Source organism: Carassius gibelio, chromosome B22 (assembly GCF_023724105.1).
Source record: "Carassius gibelio isolate Cgi1373 ecotype wild population from Czech Republic chromosome B22, carGib1.2-hapl.c, whole genome shotgun sequence".
NCBI lineage: Eukaryota > Metazoa > Chordata > Actinopteri > Cypriniformes > Cyprinidae > Carassius > Carassius gibelio.
The window spans coordinates 6,200,105-6,220,765 of record NC_068417.1 but is presented as its reverse complement, the minus strand read 5'-3'; the positions used below and the strand labels follow the sequence as shown (position 1 = coordinate 6,220,765).

The following is a 20,661-nucleotide window of genomic DNA, read 5'->3' as shown; positions in this document are numbered from 1 at the left end:
ACTCAGTGATATGTTGAAGATGTCTGTGAAGACGTCAGTGAGTTCTGCTGCACAGACTTTCAGTACACGCCCAGGGATGTTGTCAGGACCCGGAGCTTTGCGTGCATTGATCCTGCTGAAGGATCTCCTCACACTGTCTGGGATCAGCGTCATCACCTGGTCACCGGGAGGAGGTGGAGTCTTCTGAGCAGTGGTGCTGTTTTGTTGCTCAAAGCGAGCGAAGAAGGTGTTCAGCTCGTTCAGCAGAGAGATGTTGTTGTCACAGGTCCGTGGTGGGGGCCTGTAGTCCGTAATGGTCTGTATCCCCTGCCACAGGTTCCTAGTGTCTCTGCCGTCGCTGAATTGATGAGCTATCCTCCTGGAGTGCTGTCTCTTAGCCGCTCTGATGCCACGGGACAGGTTGGCCCTAGCTGTTCTCAGGCCCACCTCATCTCCAGCTCTGAAGGCAGCGTCCCGTGTCTTCAGGAGTCTGTAGACCTCCCCTGTCATCCATGGCTTCTGGTTGGCCCGGACAGTGATGGTTTTTGTGACCGTTACATCATCAATACACTTATTGATGTAGGCAGTGACAGTCTCGGAGTACTCCTGGAGATTAGTGGAGTTATTGTATGTGGCAGCCTGCTTAAACATGTCCCAGTCAGTTGTGTTGAAGCAGTCCTGAAGAACATCTGATGATCCTTCTGGCCACACTTTAATCTGTTTGTAAACTGGTTTGGCGACTTTAATGAGCGGTCTGTATGCAGGCATTAGCATAACAGTGATGTGGTCTGAAGCTCCGAGGTGGGGGAGGGGGAGGGCTTTGTAAGCTCCTCTCTGTGTGGTGTAAACAAAGTCCAAAATGTTATTACCTCGTGTTGGAAAGTTGATGTGCTGGTGTATTTTTGGAAACACACTCTTAAGGTCAGCATGGTTGAAATCCCCAGCTATGATGAGAAAAGCATCGGGGTGTGCTGTCTGCTGCTCACTGATGTGCTGGTACAGTTCATTTAGTGCGTCGTTCCTGTTGCAGCTGTTGTTTGGGGGAATGTAAACTGAAATGAGCAGTATAGCAGTATATTCCCTCGGCAGATAGAACGGCCGGCACTTAATAATCATAAACTCCACCAGGAGTGAGCAGTGTTTGCAGATCACAACAGTATCGCGGCACCACGCGTAATTGATGTAAACACAAAGCCCGCCGCCGCGGGTTTTTCCTCCCGCGACGAGAGCTCTGTCCGCTCGATAGCACGTCAGCTGGTCGAGCTGAATAGCGCCATCTGGAACGCTGTTGCTGAGCCATGTTTCCGTGAACACAAAAACACAACAGTCTCTTACAGTCCTCTGAGTTGAGCGTAATAATCGGATGTAGTCCAGTTTATTATCCAACGAGCGTACGTTAGCCAGTACGATGGTGGGGATAGATGGCTTGTGTGGTTTAGCCGTTAGCCTAGCCCGGATACCTCCACGCTTCCCCCTCTTCTGCTTCCTCTCACACCGCTTGTGGCGCCTCCGCTGCGGGCGAGATGCAGTAGTGGGGGTCGGTGATGGTGAAGGCCTCCGTAGCAGATCGAGATCCCGCAGCTGTTCCGCGTGCACGGAGTTTAACTGTAAAAATGCGGTCCTGCCGACATCGAGCAGAAACTCGCGACTGTATTTGCGCTTACAGACAGGTAGACGCGACGACAACGTACAAAAACACTGCGACTCACAAGACAAAAAACACGAAAACACCGTTCTGTCGGGACAGAGAGAAGCCGCTGCGAGCGGACGCTCCGCCATCTTGGATATGAGAAGATGGCGTGAAACACAAGTTTGTTCATAAAGCCCTTAAATGGAGATGGTTTGGGTGTGTTTTATGCAAATAGCTTTATGGACGTTTATTTAGAAGACTCAGAATTCAGTAACATTAGAAGGAGGTCAGGGTCTGTCCAAATACCTACACTTGCAGACTTGAGAGTGTGTGCACATGACTGGAAGTGCACGCGCAAGGCATGTGATAACTTTCTGCTTATGAGATGTTTGTTTTCTCAGGCAGGTTTGTGAGCGGACGCCGTCGCCTCGGGAGGGTCGTGCTGGACCCATGTTGCTGGCTGAATTCTGTCACGGGTGATAGAGACCACCGAAGAAAGAACAGGGTCTGGGCCCAAATGCAGGTTAGAAAACTCTTTTGACTGAATCTCCCTCCATCACAGACACTGACTTCACTTCATCTGAATCAGAAACACACGTGAAGAACAAACACAAACAGAGTTTGTCCGAAATCTTGGACCAATAATATCCAAACAACAAAACGAAAAAAATCTTTGTGGTGATTTTTAATAAAACCCATTTGCCGACACAGGAACTGAAGTTGATTTGAGCTGAATTCATACACAGAAAACTCTTCAGATGAGAATCACGTCACGACTGAAACTAAAGCTGCTGCTGTTTGAGCTTCACTGTTTTTATATAAAGGATATTTAGAAAAACACACACACATATTTGAGAGAAAAAAATACACATTTCAAACTCACCAACCATATGCCACGAACACAACCAGAAGCAAACTCTGTCAAACATCTTGAGCGGTTTCAGTCCACAGATATGAAGAGACAAACTGGATCAGTAATGAGAGATGAGACAGATGAGCTGATGTGAGGCTGCTCTGTAGTAAAGTGAAGTGAAACTCTCCTGTCAGCTAAATAACCCTCAATTTATTCAGCATTGATGCACAAGATCATCAGCTCTTCTGAGCTTCCTGGAGATCAATGCTGTCATTTTCAACAGAAATAAGCTGAGCCAAATATAGATGTTAAAAATGTCTTAAAGCAGTGTTTGATCCTGAGATCCTGAGAGTCTTTGACTCTGGTTTCTCCTGTAACTGTCTTCAGTCGGTTTGTTCTTCGTGTCTGATCAAATAGTTTGTCCTCTCAGACTGATTTCACAGATTATCCAACTGCTTTATGGATCCAGAACAGATCACTTGTTGTAACTGTGTGCTCTCTCATATTTTCATATGGCATTTTGTATGGAGTGGAAGTAAAAATGTTTTTGATCATGATAGATTTAGTGAATTACATGCATTTATCAGTGTTATACGACCTGATTCAGCATGTGATGGGCACACACACAAAGGTGGACACACTCTAGACTTAATCATCAGTAGGGGTCTAAACATTTCATCCATTGTTATTAAAGTCATAGCACTATCTGATCACTTCTGTATTTTCTTTGATATGCTGATCTCTGCTACAACTGAATCTAGATCTGTCTCTGTCAGAAGGAGATGCATTAACGAGAACACAAGTGAACTATTTATGGAGGCTATATCTTTAACACCAAGCATTTCTGCAGACTCTGTTGATATTCTCCTTGATTCCTTCAACTCAAATGTTATTGATGATATTGCTCCAATAATAGTCAGTAAGAAAACAAACAGACAGAAATCAGTTTGGAGAAGATCAACAGCAGTTCAGACGATGAAAAGACCATGCAGGAAAGACGAAACTTGAAATTCACGATAGCATCTATAAAGGCAGCCTTCATGCTTTTAATGTGAAACTAGTCACAGCTAGACAGAATTTCTTCTCAAACCTTATAAACAGTAACTTAAATAACACTCGTACTCTTTTTGTCACTGTTGAGAGACTGACAAACCCCTCAAGTCAGATTCCCAGTGAAATATTAAGTTATACGTGGTAAATTATGAACAAAACACGTTTAACTTTTGTTGTTGTTTTTACCACTAGCAATGGAGTCATTGTTACACCGCACACTTTATTAATGTCAGATAATAACAGAGACAGTGTTGGACTCGTGTGTGCAGAAGTGAAAATACCTGCATTCACCAGAGGACGCAGCTGGATGCAGAAGATGTGGAGGAAACACGGCAGATAGATCACCTCAGGGTTCATGTGAAGAGGGTGATATACACGTGTATGTATGTGCATTTATATACATATACAGAAATGTACCTTAAATAAACTACTTTTATTTTGGATGCTAGTAATCAGTTTTCACAGCCTTACATTAAATGTTGTCTATGCATGAAAAGCATTATCATTGTTATGCATATTACATACCACCTGTTACAACAATAAATGGCAAAATTGATCAATTCTGTATCTCATTATTTGTGCATCACATTGAGGTAAATGTGTTCAGTTTACAGTAAGGTATATAAAACCAGTAAAGGGGCAGTGTAACACATAAAATGTAATTTGATAAACAACTATCAAGACCACAGGTAACACAATAAGTAAAAAAATAAATAGAAAAACAATTATTTAATTTATACAGGTAGTGCACTTGTAGTGCTAATACAACAGGAGTAACTTGTAACAACAGTGTAACCTTCAAGTATCAAGAACATAGATAATGCAATAAGTGAAGAAAAAAACAGTAAATGGAAAGACAATTATTAAAACTAATTAATTCAAGACCTTTGAGTGAACAACCATTATCTGCTCATTGACACAGAAAATCTGAAGCTCCTGCACTCAACTCAAACTGTTTGAGTCAACAGATATCATTAAAAACCTGACAAATTAGAAACTGCATCTCAGTATGACACAGCAGTTGCTCTGCATCTGACCACAAAGCACTCCAGTGGGTGGAGAAAACTAAAACACCTCCACCCTGGTCAAAAAGACACAGCAGCACCTTTACTTCTTACGGAGCCTTAAACTGCTCAATGGATCACTGACACCCAGTTAACTTCCATCGAGAACATTTATCAGAAGCGCTGTCTGGGCAGGGCAAGAAACATGATCAAGGATGCCTCTCATCTTCACTATGAACTCTTCATCCTCCTTCCATCCGGCAGGAGTTACAGGAGACTACGCTCTCGCACTAGTAGACTCAGGAAGAGCTTCTTCCCCGAGACTGTGACACTTCTGAACTCCACAACACCAATCTAACCTGCACCTGCTCTTTTACTGCACTCCTCACAGTACTTCTGTACAAAGCACAGTAAACTACTTCTATAAAAATATCATTGCTCTACTGTTATTTTGCATAGAATACATTGTTTAACAATACGTTTGCACACTCAATCCAACTGTATTTATTACCACAGCTCTCACGTTGCTGCTGTTCATAATGTGTATATAATCCTACATTGCTCTGTTCATAATGTGTATATAATCCTACATTGCTCTGTTCATAATGTGTATATAATCCTACATTGCTCTGTTCATAATGTGTATATAATCCTACACAATATATATAATATATATAATATAATCCCACAGTTACTTTGACAATGCAGTCTCTTCATTACCATAATAAAATACATAAACACTGCGCAGTTTAAATATATAGTAAAATCTGTGCCATTAAGTGTTATCACTGTACCAATGTTGGTTTCAGTTTCGTTTTGTTTTAAATTAATTTGTTTTGGCTTGTCGTCTGTATTGCTATAGCTTCTTATATTTTTAATTCTTGTTCTTTTCTAAATACTGTTAATTAAAATTATCTGTTGTGGAGTGAGGGGAACTAAAATAGTCTAGCTATGTAAACTGTAATCCAGTACTGATTCCAAATTACATGACAAAAATTATAGTTAGTAACATAATCCATTACATTACACATTTTAGATAATCTAATCAGACTACTTTAGATTACTTTTGACCTAACTTGATTTAAATAGGATAATATTCTACCATATTGACATAAAAAATATAAAGAGTAATATATATATATATATAATTTCACAAAGCTTGTCAGAACATTCTGTTTTTGCTTCACATTGGGTTATTATTAAATCAAATTATGTGTATGATTATTATTATATAACTAAATGATCTGAAATCATATAAATTATATGTATATTAATTATATAACAAATTAAATAACTCTAATAACAGATTTAGGTTAAATAAAGATGTCAGTCTTTATTTTTTTTGATTTTTAGGAAACAAATCAAAGAAAAAAAAACTAATTCTGTTTCTAATATTCTGTATGTTGCTCAAAAACAAAATATATATTTTGTCAAGTTTTTTTTTTTTTTTTTTTTAACCTATTCTTTTAAAAATAACAAATTTTTTAAAACAAAAATTAGGAGTTCACATATCGTACCTAAACACGCGTGGATATCCATATACAGCTATGATTCGCGATTCCCAAACTGACTCAAATGATTCGCGAACCCGCTCCGAACTCCCGAACTGATTCAAATGATTCACGAAACCGCTCCGAACTCCCGAACTGATTCAAATGATTCGCGAACTCGCTCCGAACTCCCGAACTGACTCAAATGATTCGCGATCCCGCTACGAACTCCCGAACTGATTCAAATGATTCGCGATCCCGCTACGAACTCCCGAACTGACTCAAATGATTCGCGATCCCGCTAGGAACCATAGACATATAAATAGCTAGACGCCTCATTGGCCGCTCGACCGCACGTCAATGTCGCCGCCATATTGGAGCGGGCAACTCTCATAACTCTCACATCAGGACAGAAGAAAACATACCTGACTCATCGACAGATTGGACACCTACAAACCGTCACACAATAATAAAAACAGATCTCGGGGTGTTATCTTTCACAGGTAAGACTCTTTGGTCATTTTTAACTTTATGTTGACAGCTTAATTAACCACCAGTGTCAGACGATTAATAATATCGCTAGCGTAGTTAGCGGTGAAAGCTGAGACTTTAAGAATTCAAAGTTTAAATGAATTCTTATTACGTTTTAACTTATATTGACGTTTATATAATAAATGTTCTGTTAAATGTAATGTTATGAGCACAATATACAGAGTGAGCCCTTTGACTGTCTAGATTAATGATGGAGCTAAAGATTCTCTCTTTAATTTCACTACTGTTACTTATTTACAAAGATTAAGTGGTTACACTTTAGAATACTAGTCCTTTAATTAATGTTAGTTAATTCATTAATTAACATGAACAAACAATGAACAATACATTTATTACTGTATTTATTCATCTTTGTTCATGTTAGTTAAGGAAAATACAGTTTTTCATCGTTAGTTCATGCTAATTCAGAGTGCATTAACTAATGTTAACAAGCACAACTTTTGTTTTAAATAATGCATTAGTAAATGTTGAAATGAACATCAACTAAGATGAATAAATGCTGTAGAAGGAATGTCCTTGCTTAGATCATGTTAACTAAAGTGGTTAACTAATATTAACTAATGGACCGTTATTCAAAAGTGTTACCGATTAAGTTTATCATCACTTGATTATAAGGATTTCATTGCTTTTCACAAAACTGTGAACTGATTCTATGTATTCTTTTTTCTTCCCTTTTAGCCATTTGCAAACAGGACATGGACAGCCTTAAGGAAAGCTGAGGAAAGCTGTTCTCTGCATTTCCAAGAGACAAGACTATTCCTCCCTAGACTAGTGTTGTGTTTGTACTAAACCCAGAGCAGCCCTGAATGAATCGACACAATGACCAGCTCATATTCTAATACTATAGACTGCATTTAAAAAGCTTTACACAGGCTGTTTAATGCAGATAATGTACTGCTTGTGTATTTACACAAAAACTACATGATGTTAATAGCCTAGAAATGAAAAACACAGGAACTCATAGTGAGTCCAGCTGCAATATCATGATAAACTCATTGTGATGTTGTTATAATTATTATTAATTTTGATTAATATCAAGTTTTTGAGGGGAGCATCTCATATTCTGGTCTGTGATAAAAATAACTATACTTTGAGATTTTGTGTGACATTAATATGTGTTAACATACATGGAAAAATAAATCACTGTTTCAAAATGTGTGTGTTTTCTGCATGAGTGTGTGTAATGTGCATTATAGAACATATATATATATATATATGTGTGTGTGTGTGTGTACATGTATATATTATACTTAAGGAGTTCATTAATTAAACATAATTTGGAACTCATGTCCACAATTTTTTTGTATTGTGTCTGAATTTGATTAATAATTATTACACAAATAGTATTTTAAAATTACATTTATTTTTTTTATTTTACTCTTTAATTTACTATTAATTTATTCTTAATTTTTGTCTATTCTGTATTATTCCACCCTTGATATTACATATTCTTCTTTTGTTAACCTATTGTTGTTCAGTTATTTATTATGGTATTATTCATATTATACAAATAATTTTATACTATTATAAATCTATTATATCGAATATGTTATTGTAGCGTTGTACTCGCTTTTCATATTATTCACTTTACTTTAAGTTGAACTACATGTACTTTTTAATATAACATATCACTTTTCTACTGTGCACTGTATCGGTGCATATTTTCATTTTCACTGATCCATAGCCTCATCAGTTGCATGTGTTATTATTTGTTGTGGAGTTCATCTGTAGGCTATAGTGTCACTTTTTGATTTGTATTTACTTGTTTTATTACATTTTCTCAACAATAGTAAATTATTGGTGATTAAAGATGTATTACTTAGATTTTATCACAGAATTTCAAAGGGAATGAGCTGTGTTCTGATCTGAGGCAAGAAAGAGAGAAAAAAAGAAATAAAAACGTTGGGATTGAACACAGAGAAAGCAATAAAACAACAATATTTAATTTAATGTATATTCAAATTAAATTACATGCATATGTCACAGTTATACTAAATTAACATTAGAATTGTAAACCGAAAATAATCAACGAAATCAAGAAGTGAGACAAATGTGAGCTTTCACAATTCCTTTACGAAAATTAATAATTTTCCAAACCTAACTAAATAACTGGAGGCAAAGTTTTTAACTGCACGTAGATCACAAACCTGAAATCGATTGATAAATGTGAATGTTATCGTGTTTTTATTCAGAAAAAAACCGCAGCTCCCCGTTTACGTCCATGTATTTTTAAGGCAGTCTTGCCCTCACTAACATGGCGGCGGCGTTGACGGCCAATGAGGCGTCTAGTTATTTATATGTCTATGCTACGAACACCCGAACTGATTCAAATGATTCGTGATCCCCAAACTGATTCAAATGATTCGCGAACTCGCTCCGAACTCCCGAACTAACTCAAATGATTCGCGATCCCGCTACGAACACCCGAACTGATTCAAATGATTCGCGATCTCCAAACTGACTCAAATGATTCGCGATCCCGCTTTGAACTCCCGGACTCAAATGATCCGCGAACTCGCTCCGAACTCCCGAACTGACTCATGATTCGCAATCATTTCAGAGCTGTAACAACAATACTGTGAAACCATGTTATGTTTGCTTAAGGTTATCATACCATCAAAATCTCATACCAGCCCATGACTTATAAATATATATATATATATATTCCATTTGTTGTTATTAACATGGAATGCATTAAAAATTACATCAAGGTTTCCCAAACTAGGGTTTGTGACTTTAATAAAAAGCTAATTAATTAAATCATAAAAAATGATACATTAAAATAAATGATTTTAAAACCAATCAAAATAAAATCTTACTAAAAAAGTTTAACATTCCATTTGTTTACCTGCATGTCATGTGGACATAACCAACATCAAAAAATCATGAACATGCAAATGTGATAATTATTAAAATATATATATTTTAAATCTCAGGGGTACTTCAAGTAAATATATTTGGTGAAAGAGGATCAGATGACAAAAGTTTGTAATTTTGTGTGTTTTAATGTGTTTGAAAGACAAACGTCTTCCAAATACACAATAATACATGATTAAATAAACTACAGAGTGATGATTCAAATAAAATCAATGTGTTCATCAGTAGTTGATGCAATGTTGAAACACTTCTTAAACCTGAAATGATTTTTATAAATCAATCTTCAAATGTTGTCACTGACAATGCAATGCTGCAATTTGGAAATAGTGGAATAACTATTAGGAATTTCAATGTTATCATATTTTTCTTTGTTTCAGCAGTTTTCATATTATAGACAGACTGAGTGCATAAGTCTTTGGTGTTATTTTATATAATAAAAAGCCTAATAAATCAGCACATTACATGAGATTAAATAAACCTTGTGTATGAGTCCACATTCTGTTGCTTTGTGTTTACTGGTGAAAGAGCAATACCTGAAACACAAAAGTACATTTCTCAAATAACAACAAACATTACGATTATAATTTAGAGCAAAAATAATTCTGATGGGTTTAGCCATTATACAACCTGACTAAAATGCTCTTACATTTCGTTTTCTTAAACTTGACTAAACAAAAACAGGACAGGGTTGACTAAATATGATTACTAAAATGTAAATTTGAGTAAAACTAAGACTGAATTAAAAAATGGCTGCCAAACTTAATACTGCTGTGCGGTTAATTAATAATAATCTTACTGCTAAAATGTCAAGTTTTCATTGACTAAAACTAGACTAAAATGTTGAGACTTTCAGTCGACTAAAACTAAACAGGATAAGGTTGACTAAATATGATAAAAACTAACAAGGACATTTAACTGGTTCCTACATTATATTTATATACACTTCTTCTAATCTCACACACTATTTAGGATGATAGTATGAACATTGAGACACAGGGCATGTCTTTATAAATGAAGCACTGAATCATTGACTCAAATGATTCAAAATTCACAAACACGAATCCTTCAGTAACGAAACACTGCTGTGTGTTACTCAGAGAAGCGTTTGGAAGCGTTTTCATTAACCAAATGGAGCAAAAACAGTCAACTTTGACAATATATAAAATATTGAACTAACATGTATATGAACTACTCATTTCAACGCTTTAAAATGTTACATTTGGTCGTGTAATGTTGCTTAACTGGGCTGTATGGGTTATGTTTCTTCTGTGTGCAGTTGTGTTCATTTGTTTTGATTTCTCCAGGAGATTCTCTCTCAGACAGACTGCGTGAACTTCAACTGTGATCTTGTTGTTACTGATCCGTTATAAATCACTGTTTACACTGAATGTAATAAAATCAGAAACATCATAGTAGGAGTGAACATGTGACCCGCCACTGATGAAATCCACATATACACACACAAACATTTTTGAGCCTCATCACTGAAGGATGAAGAATAAACACAACCTGTTAGTTCTTCAGTGTGTTTGGTTCTGCAGGGTTCTAGATCTCTCATGTTCTCTCTGTTCTTCAGTAAACTCTGTCTCTGCAGATTTATCTTCTTCATGATGATTTGATGCTCGTACTTGTAAGCTAATAAAAAAAAGTCTTTTTTATTATTATTAATCTTCTCTTTCATTAATATACAGACACAAATATATAAGAAAAAAAAGATGCCAAATATAAGCAATATAAGAATTTAAAAAGTGGAAGAATAAACACACTTAGAAATATCATTTTTTCAAATTTGCAAGGTACAAATAAACCACCACTGAATTGAGTTGAACTGAATGTGTTTTAGTTTTGTTTTATATGAAACATGGTTTATCACAGACTAATGAATAAATGCTGTTGTGATAGTTTCATCTTGTAATGTCACAATAACTGATAACCGTGTTGTTTTCTGATCTTGACAGCAATAAAATGATCTTAATGTGTCAATGAACAGATCTGAAGTCATCAGTATAATGAATGAGGTGAAAACAGGATCTATTATCATGAAATAAAGAGGATTTTGATCAGCTGATAATATTGATGAGTCTCAGACTATAAACACTCATTAAACAAGACATTCAGGATCAGCAGCAGATCAGCTCACTTTATTCTGACTGTTTGCTGATAGAAACACTTCTTTATCAAACATTGTGATTTGTCCTTATCAATCTGAACACATTTCTAATGTTATTTACCGCATTCATAACATCCCCACATCTTACCATTTTCTATGTAAAGAGTTTGCTCAAAACAAAAGGTGTAAAGAGGATTTTACAACTTCGTGGAAATAGTGAACTACTCACCTTAGAAAACAGCTGACGTCATAGCCTCAGCTCTACTTCTTCTTATTCGGTGTTTATTTGCGGGTTGCAGCCAAACTGTTGCATTACCGCCACCAACTGGAATAAAGTATGGGTCAGGATTTTGCTTGTAGAAAAGCTTCTTCTTTTTTTATTTGATTGGTGGCTGACAACTAATGTTAAAGGTGCATTAATACCACTTACGAGACTAGACTGTGGAGCAGTGTATGATAAACATGGACATTTAGAAATTAATCATATTCTTTCCATCAATCCTGTATTTTTTAGGTAAATCATGAGATGTTTGAACACAAGTACTTCCTTCTTAAAGCTTCTGATCATTAATGTTTACAATGTCTGTCTTTATCATTTGAATCATTTCCCTTCTTTCCTCCTCATATTTCCTCCACTCCAACAACACACGTAACACTGACTCCTCTCTGTTTTGAACAGTGTCTGATTCAGTCCAGCGTGTCCTATTCTAAGACAGAACAAAACCTCATTTCACAGACTTTCTCCTGAATATTATAAATTATTATAAAAATACTTTTTATACACCATCATTTTCGTTTCTATAACGTGTGAATCAGTGACGGCTGGTGCTAAAAAACACTTTTGTGGGTGCACAAACAAACTGAAAAATTAAAATGTTAGTATTGCAGGACTGTAAACAGCCATTTATCAGGTGATTATGTATCATTACTGCTAGATAAATATAACAGTTGAAAAAAGTAGTAGTTTTATTATCAGTATCAGTTTCACACACACACACACATTCTAAACAAGATGGCGGCGCGTCCACATGCAGCGGCTTCTCTCTGTCCCGACAGAACGGTGTTTTCGTGTTTTATGTCTTGTGAGTCACAGAGTTTTTGTACGTCGTCATCGCGTCTACCTGTCTGTAAGCGCGCATACAGTCGCGAGTTTCTGCTCGATGTCGGCAGAACTGCATTTTTTTTGTTAAACTCTGAGCACGCAGAACGGCTACGGGATCTAGGTCTGCTACGGGGGCCTTCACCATCACCGACCCTCGCTACTGCATCTCGCCCACAGCGGAGGCGCCACAAGCGGTGTGAGAGGGAGCAGAAGAGGGGGAAGCCCGGAGGTATCCGGGCTAGGCTAACGGCTAACCCACACAAGCCATCTATCCCCTCCAGACGGCGCTATTCAGCTCGACCAGCTGATGTGCTATCAAGCGGACAGAGCTCTCGTCGCGGCGGCTGCCTTTGTGTTTACATCAATGACGCGTGGTGCCGCGATACTTGCCGTTCTATCTGCCGAGGGAATATACTGCTATACTGCTCATTTCGGTGTACATTCCCCTGTTCGACATCATCAGCAACAGGAACGACACACTAAATGAACTGTACCAGCACATCAGTGAGCAGCAGACAGCACACCCTGATGCTTTTCTCATCATAGCTGGGGATTTCAACCATGCTGACCTAGAGAGTGTGTTTCCAAAAATAAAACAACACATTAACTTTCCATCACGAGGTAATAACATTTTGGACTTTGTTTACACCACACAGAGTGGAGCTTTCAAAGCCCTCCCCCTCCCCCATCTCGGAGCTTCAGACCACATCACTGTTATGCTAATGTCTGCATACAGACCACTCATTAAAGTCGCCAAACCAGTTCAAAAACAGATTAAAGTGTGGCCAGAAGGATCATCAGAGGTTCTTCAGGACTGCTTCAACACAACTGACTGGGACATGTTTAAGGAGGCTGCCACATGCAATAACACCACTGACCTCCAGGAGTACTCAGAGACTGTCACTGCCTACATCAATAAGTGTATTGATGATGTAATGGTCACAAAAACTATCACTGTCCGGGCCAACCAGAAGCCATGGATGACGGGGAAGGTCTACAGACTCCTGAAGACACGGAATGCTGCCTTCAGAGCTGGAGATGAGGTGGGCCTGAGAACAGCCAGGGCCAACCTGTCCCGTGGCATCAGAGAGGCTAAGAGACAGCACTCCAGGAGGATAGCTCATCAATTCAGTGACAGCAGAGACACTAGGAACCTGTGGCAGGGGATACAGACCATTACGGACTACAAGCCCCCACCAAGGACCTGGTGGGGAAAACTCCTTTTTGTGGAAGCGTTCTCCACACAACAACAAGCAGAAACACGACAACTAAACTCTAAACATTCACATCATTTTATTATAATAGGGTTTACAGTGTATGGTAACAGACACTTAAAAATATATGTTTTATTGAACTAAAAAATATTAAGTTACTTTGACTTAAACATTTCGATGTTTTTAAAGTGTGTGTATGACAGTCCCAGTCATAGTTGTTTGTCTTGCTCGCTATCTGAAAAGAAAAATCATACTAATATTCTGATTTGCTGCTCAAGCATCAAAGTTCATTAAGTTCATTTGCTGACCATTTGACGGTTTCATTTAGATTCATTAATAAAACTAAATGGCCATTGCTTGGATTTAATTTATATCCAAACGAAATCCTAAATGACACACTACACACTGTGCATACTGTACTCTAGATACTCAACTGTCTGGTGTATGAATATTATAAGATTATTTTATCAACATCTGAGTCTGAGCTCTCCGTTGTGAGGAAAGCTGACAGTTGACTCATGAAGTGTTTGTCTGTTTAAGTCGAGCATTATCCAGAGAAGATCTTGACTTCACTGATGATTAGCTGTTGTTCTTACACCTTCACCAGAGAAAACATCTGGACTCAGACAACTAGACTCCAAGATCAACAAGCAGAAAACAGAGATGATAACACTGAACACCTCAAGCCCCTCAGCAATTAAAGTAAAGGAGCAGACCTCTGTAGAAATGAGGAGTTTGTAGACCTGGGCTTCATCATTAGACATGATGGAGGACAGACAATGACATCAAGAGACGCATTAGCAAGAGCAGAAACAGCTTTATAACACTGAACAATATGTGGAGGTCCAACACTAGAATGACTCCGTATCAGAGCTGTGTCCTTTCCACCTTACTTTACAGATCTGAATGTTAGAGAACGACAGAAGCACTTTACCTAACTATCAACTTTCCACATGATGAACCTCCAGAATCCTGCAGATCTTCTGCTCCAAAACATCTCTGACCAACAACTATCATGCGGCGCAATTAAGAAAGTACAGCACTTTTAGAAATATATTAACTGAGAAAAATACAAATAAAATAAATAAAGAAATACCTGCTGTACATATAATGGGAACATTTCTGTTATTATGCATTAGCTATTTATGCTTTATGTTTCATGTCTACAAGTTAGCCTATATTTAAAACAGTTTAATAATCCTTAAAACAGACAAGTCAACTTTTCACTTGTTTTTAACTCTATGTGGCATTTTATTTACATGAAAATATAAAAGTGTTAAAAAGACTAAATGTGTTTGAGTATTTAGAGGAGAGTGAAAGACACAAATGCTGTTAACTTGTGAAAATGTTTAGTTGATTTGATGAAGGAGAGACTCCATCCACAGAACAAAGACTATATACTGGATATATGTACATTAACAACAGATACACAACTAAATATAAAGTCAAATAGAATAACAATGTGTAGAAAACATGAGATAAGTTTCACACATTGTAGATATGCTTTATATCTTGTGACACATTTAAGTGCTGCACTTGACAATCACATTGAAACATTTGAATCATTATGAATGAGTTTAATAGAAATATTATTACACTGAAGAGCCAGACAGACTCATCTGAGCTTCTTCCTCCTCTGTTCCAGCTTTACATTAAACACAATGATCATCTGCTTGAATACTAAAGCTACATGAATCATTCAATATCATGTTTCTAACACACATGCTGCATTATTTGATTGTAAAGTCTGAGTATCTACACCTGTATGGATCACATTTACACATTTATCACACATTTATTTCTCCTCATAGACACAGTAGTGAAGCTCTTCTGTGGATCTTCAGCTGATGTTTACTGCTCCTCTCAAGAACACTTCACTTTATGAGATACAGCATTCATCGTTTCGAGGAATGAACTCAATCTGTAAGGTGGAACAGCAGAAAAGATAATCAGAGTTCAGTGGAACAAAGTACAAATTAATTACTATATTTTAGTCACATTATTATTTTTAAATAACATTTTGTAATTTTAAATAACTGACTATACCTGATTTTGAATACATATTTATAAAACAATATTTGTGTTTTAAATATAATACATTTAGAAACGAATTCCATTCTGTTTGTGTCTCTATTGAGTCAATATAAAGAGAAACGCACACTAACGAGTGTACACCAAATATAATAAATGACAAGGAACAAACACAAATGTGATTTTGTCTTAAAACACAAATCTTTCAGTTAAATGTGTCACTAGTTAAAGCTGTTTGTCTCTAGTTTAAACATGTTTGTATTGGTCTCAGTAAATAAGTGAAATGATTGCACAGCTCGCTGGAATACTGGATTCTGATTGGTCAGTCGTGACATTCAGAGGTGTGTTATTCATTAGGTGTGTGTCATTAGCAGCAGAATAACACACAGTCATACGGTATTTGAGTCGGGCGTTTCTTTGACTTCTCTCGTATCACAGCACCGCGCTCTCACTCGTTTCATTCAAACACAACTGCTATTAGCTTGTGCCTCAGTTACTGACTGGATTTACCCTCAAACCAAACCGCAGGAGATTCCTGTTAATAGTAGACTTGAGGAGACATTGTTCAAATTGTTCAAAATTGTTCAAATTGTTTGTGTCTAATTCTTCACTTGTGTGTCAAGAAAGCATATAATAAGTGTGATAATGCAGATGCAGCTGGATGTTATCACAGAATAAGTCTCTTCAGGAGGACACAAGTCCTGATCACCCTGTCGGGTTTATTCTGTGATAAAAAGCGGCTGGAGGTACATTATCTCTTACAGAAAGTAAGTGTAAAGTAATGTGACGTGTTGCTTGTCAAAGTAAAAACACACAAGAGACAGAGACATTGATCATGTGATGCTGGACAACTGTGAGCTGAAGCTGAATCTGCTCTGATTTTACCAGCCTTTTCCTACAATCTGAACAAATCTATTTCAAACTCTGATGATTCACTATTACTGATCTCATTAATAAAGCAGCTGTTGCTGTAGAAAGCTGTGACAGTCTGCTTTTCTTCTCTTTCCTCCTTTGTGTTCAACATTTTTATCAACTTTACATTTCATTCCGACACATCCCTTTGAAATAAAGCTTGATGATCATTTGATCAACTCTTTTCACTAATATTTGAAAATATATATATCATATCAGAGGTAAATGAATCTCTTTAATATCACAAAGTGAAGTTTACTCACATTAGTTCACAGTTTGAGTCTCGTAGCACATCAATGAGCTTCTGCTTTGAGTCTCCAATCTTATTGAATCTCAGATCAAGCTCTTTTAGAAACTGCAGAGCTTTTGTGTTTGTCAAAGACTGAGTTAAAGAAGAAACATCTGTAATTTCACAGCCATAAAGACTAGAAAGAGACAAACAGAGGAAGAGAGATCATCTTACAAACAAATCATTAAGATGAAGAATCTTTCACAAATATAATGTGAACACATTCATCATGAGATATTGAGTATAAAGTGTTTTGTTGAACTCTTATGTGCTGTTCGTTTAATGTTTTTACTCCAAATTTGTGTAGTTTAAGGATCTATGAAACTTTTTATATTCATAAAAATAAATTAAAAGTGCTGGTTGTCACCTCTTCAGACATTTTGACAAATGATATAACAACAAAAATCAAAATATTTATAGTCTCCAATTGATTGTTTTTTTGGGGTATGCGAGTGCAATCATTCTGCATTGTCAAAGGGTTTCCTTTCATTCATTTGGGGTCTCAAAAGATCTTGAACAGCACATAAGAGTTAAAGTGATTTCATCATTTTTATTCTTGTATGTGAATGTTACTGACCTCAATCTCTCCAGTTTACAGCGTGAATCCTTCAGTACATCACATAAGTGATTCACTCCTGTGTTTTTTATTTGATTCCAGCTCAGGTTCAGTTCTATCAGGTGTGATGGGTTTGATTTCAGAGCTGAAGTCAGGATGAGACACTGTTTCTCTGTAATACTGCATCCACACATACTGAAGATAGAAAGAGAAAACACAATGAATGTGTACAGTCGACAAGTACAACATTTTGTGATCATATTTTGTTCTTATCGTGATGCATGTCTGAGTGAAACCACTTTAAAAAAAAAAACTGCAGGTCAGGAATTCATGAGTTTTTGATGAACAGCTGATAATTTTTTGTTATTGCAAACAATATCCCAGCGTTTCATCACAATTTCACCATCAAGTTAGGCACATCAACCATAACTCCTTCAAAAACAGCCAGAAACCTTGGAGTTATGATTGATGATTAGCTGACTTTCTCAGACCACATTGCTAAAACTGTCCGATCCTGCAGATTTGCTTTATTCAACATCAAGAAGATCAAGCCCTTTCTTTGGGAACATGCTGCACAACTCCTTGTTCAAGCTCTTGTTCTGTCCAGGCTGGACTATTGCAATGCTCTCTCTGCAGGTCTTCCAGCCAATTCTATCAAACCTTTACAATTAATCCAGAACGCAGCAGCAATATTAATTTTTAATGAGCCAAAAAGAATACATGTCACACCTCTGTTTATCAATTTGCACTGGCTTCCAATAGCTGCTCGCATAAAATTCAAGACATTGATGTTTGCCTACAAAACTGCCACTGGCTCTGCACCCATTTACCTAAATTTGTTACTTCAGACTTATGTGCCCTCTAGAAGCTTGCGTTCTGCAAGTGAACGTCGCTTGATTGTGCCATCCCAAAGAAGCACAAAGTCACTTTTACGGACTTTTAAATTAAATGTTCCCTCTTGGTGGAATGACCTGCACAACTCAATCCGAGCAGCTGAGTCCTTAGCCATCTTCAAGAATTGGCTTAAAACACATCTCTTCCATCTTTATTTGATCCTCTAACTTTAACACTCAATATTCTAATTCTATTCTTAAAAAACATCTACCTTTCTAATCTTTTTGTATTCTATTTTCTTTTCATTTATTATGCAATTGTATGTGTGTGTGTGTGTGTGTGTGTGTGTGTGTGTGTGTGTGTGTGTGTAAAGACCTCTAACACTAGCTTCCACTCTTTTTATTCTGTTTTCTTTTTATTTATTATATTATTTAAAAGCCCATGCTAGGTGTACTGTGTTAACCTAACTGAGACTTGTTATAGCACTTATATTTCATTGCTTTTTTTGTTGTTTTTGATTGCTTCCACTGTCTTCATCTGTAAGTCTCTTTGGATAAAAGCGTCTGCTAAATGAATAAATGTAAATGTATTGCTGTGATCTCATGTGACTGACAGGTTTTCCCTCCTTCACATCATCAGACAAGAGAAGAGATGTTTTTATGAGGGAAAGTGATAGTTATTTTCATTAAAGATCACAAGCGTACATTCATTTTCTGAAATAAATTATGTATACTGATAAATCAATCTGACTTTAACTGCTGTAGAGTATAATGATACTAACTGTAGTTTCTCCAGCTTGAATTGTGTGTTCATCAGTAGATCACTGAGGTGTTTCACTCCAGAGTCTCCTAGTAGTTTATTCCAGCTCAGGTTCAGTTCTCTCAGGTGTGATGGGTTTGATTTCAGAGCTGAAGTCAGGATGAGACACTGTTTCTCTGTAATACTGCAATAACAGTGACTGAAGACAGAAAGAGAAAACACAATGAATCAGACACGTTCATGAAGTCACAGCAGAACAACCTTCATCTGTCAAACCACACCATCTTAATCTTCATTGAGAGAAAGAGAAAAGATAGAAGAAAACTATTTAATAAAGTCACAAAGTCTTGATAAAACTAAACACAGAGGAAGAGTGTCTGAACACCTTTAGATAATTTTCCACAATTTGGTCTTCAAAACAGAAAAACAAATATGTTGTTCATTTAATCAAATAATTGACACTTCTCATGATTTATGTATAATTTGCCCTGATTCTTGATAGAAATGGAACAAAGTTTTAATTCCCAACAACCTTTTGTGAAAGGTGTTAACATTTTTCCTATTATTTTTATTTTTTTATTTTTATGATTCTTATCTCATCTTTTGTCTAAAACTGATCATATTGTCTAAAATAAAAGTCCTGACTGCTGTGTATTTGTGATTAAACTGATTCTGGTCTGAACATCACTACAACGTAAATGCATTCGCTCTGCTCTGTCCAGTGACTTGATCAGCTTTTCTACACAGATTCAACTTTGCACATCTAAATAAAACTGTAGGTTTGTCTGTGTGTGTAGATGTGAAGTACAGTAATATTTCTCTGAAACCGGTCAGACTGAAGAAGCAATGCCTTCACAGAATAAAGCCCAGTCTGGACCGGTTCTGTTCAGTTGTGTTACACATTCATTAATCTGGTGTTTGATGACAGAGAGATGATATGAAGCATCAATAAACACTATGAATATGTTCTGATACAGCAGCACAGAACTATTCTGATGTGTCTCATTAATATTGGGTTGTGTATTTGACCTGCTGTATGAGCAACAAGAAACACTCATTACAACTTTCAAATGTTTAGATCACACAACACTATACAAACACTATACACTATAATACACTGTGATGCACAGGTTGATCCAAAATGAGCGGGTGTCTGCGGTTACGAGTCATCCGAAAATATTTTTAATGATATTCGGGTCGCGATCGGTCGGGTCATTTGATATAAATATGCCAAATAAACCTTTGTAAGTTAAATAGTACTAGACACAATTTTGAAATCCATAAGCCTACACTTTATTGGCTGAATACCTGGTGAAGATGATGCAGAGCTCAGTCTGCAGGTAGAGATGGAGGCGGCAAGAGAAAAGGTGAAGACGCTGTTTTTGGTAAAACATGATTTTGACTACTTCATTAAGT

The 20,661-nt window shown here is 36.8% G+C and overlaps 1 protein-coding gene across 1 annotated transcript in view; it reads right to left on the bottom strand.

Annotated features, from left to right (window-relative positions):
- LOC127987694 (uncharacterized) overlaps positions 1-20,661 on the bottom strand; it is a 2,462,016-nt gene that overhangs the window by 701,581 nt on the left and 1,739,774 nt on the right. Inside the window, exon 132 of the mRNA XM_052590053.1 lies at positions 19,268-19,444. Coding sequence (XP_052446013.1) covers positions 19,268-19,444 — 177 coding nt within the window. The remainder of the gene's footprint in view (positions 1-19,267; positions 19,445-20,661) is intronic.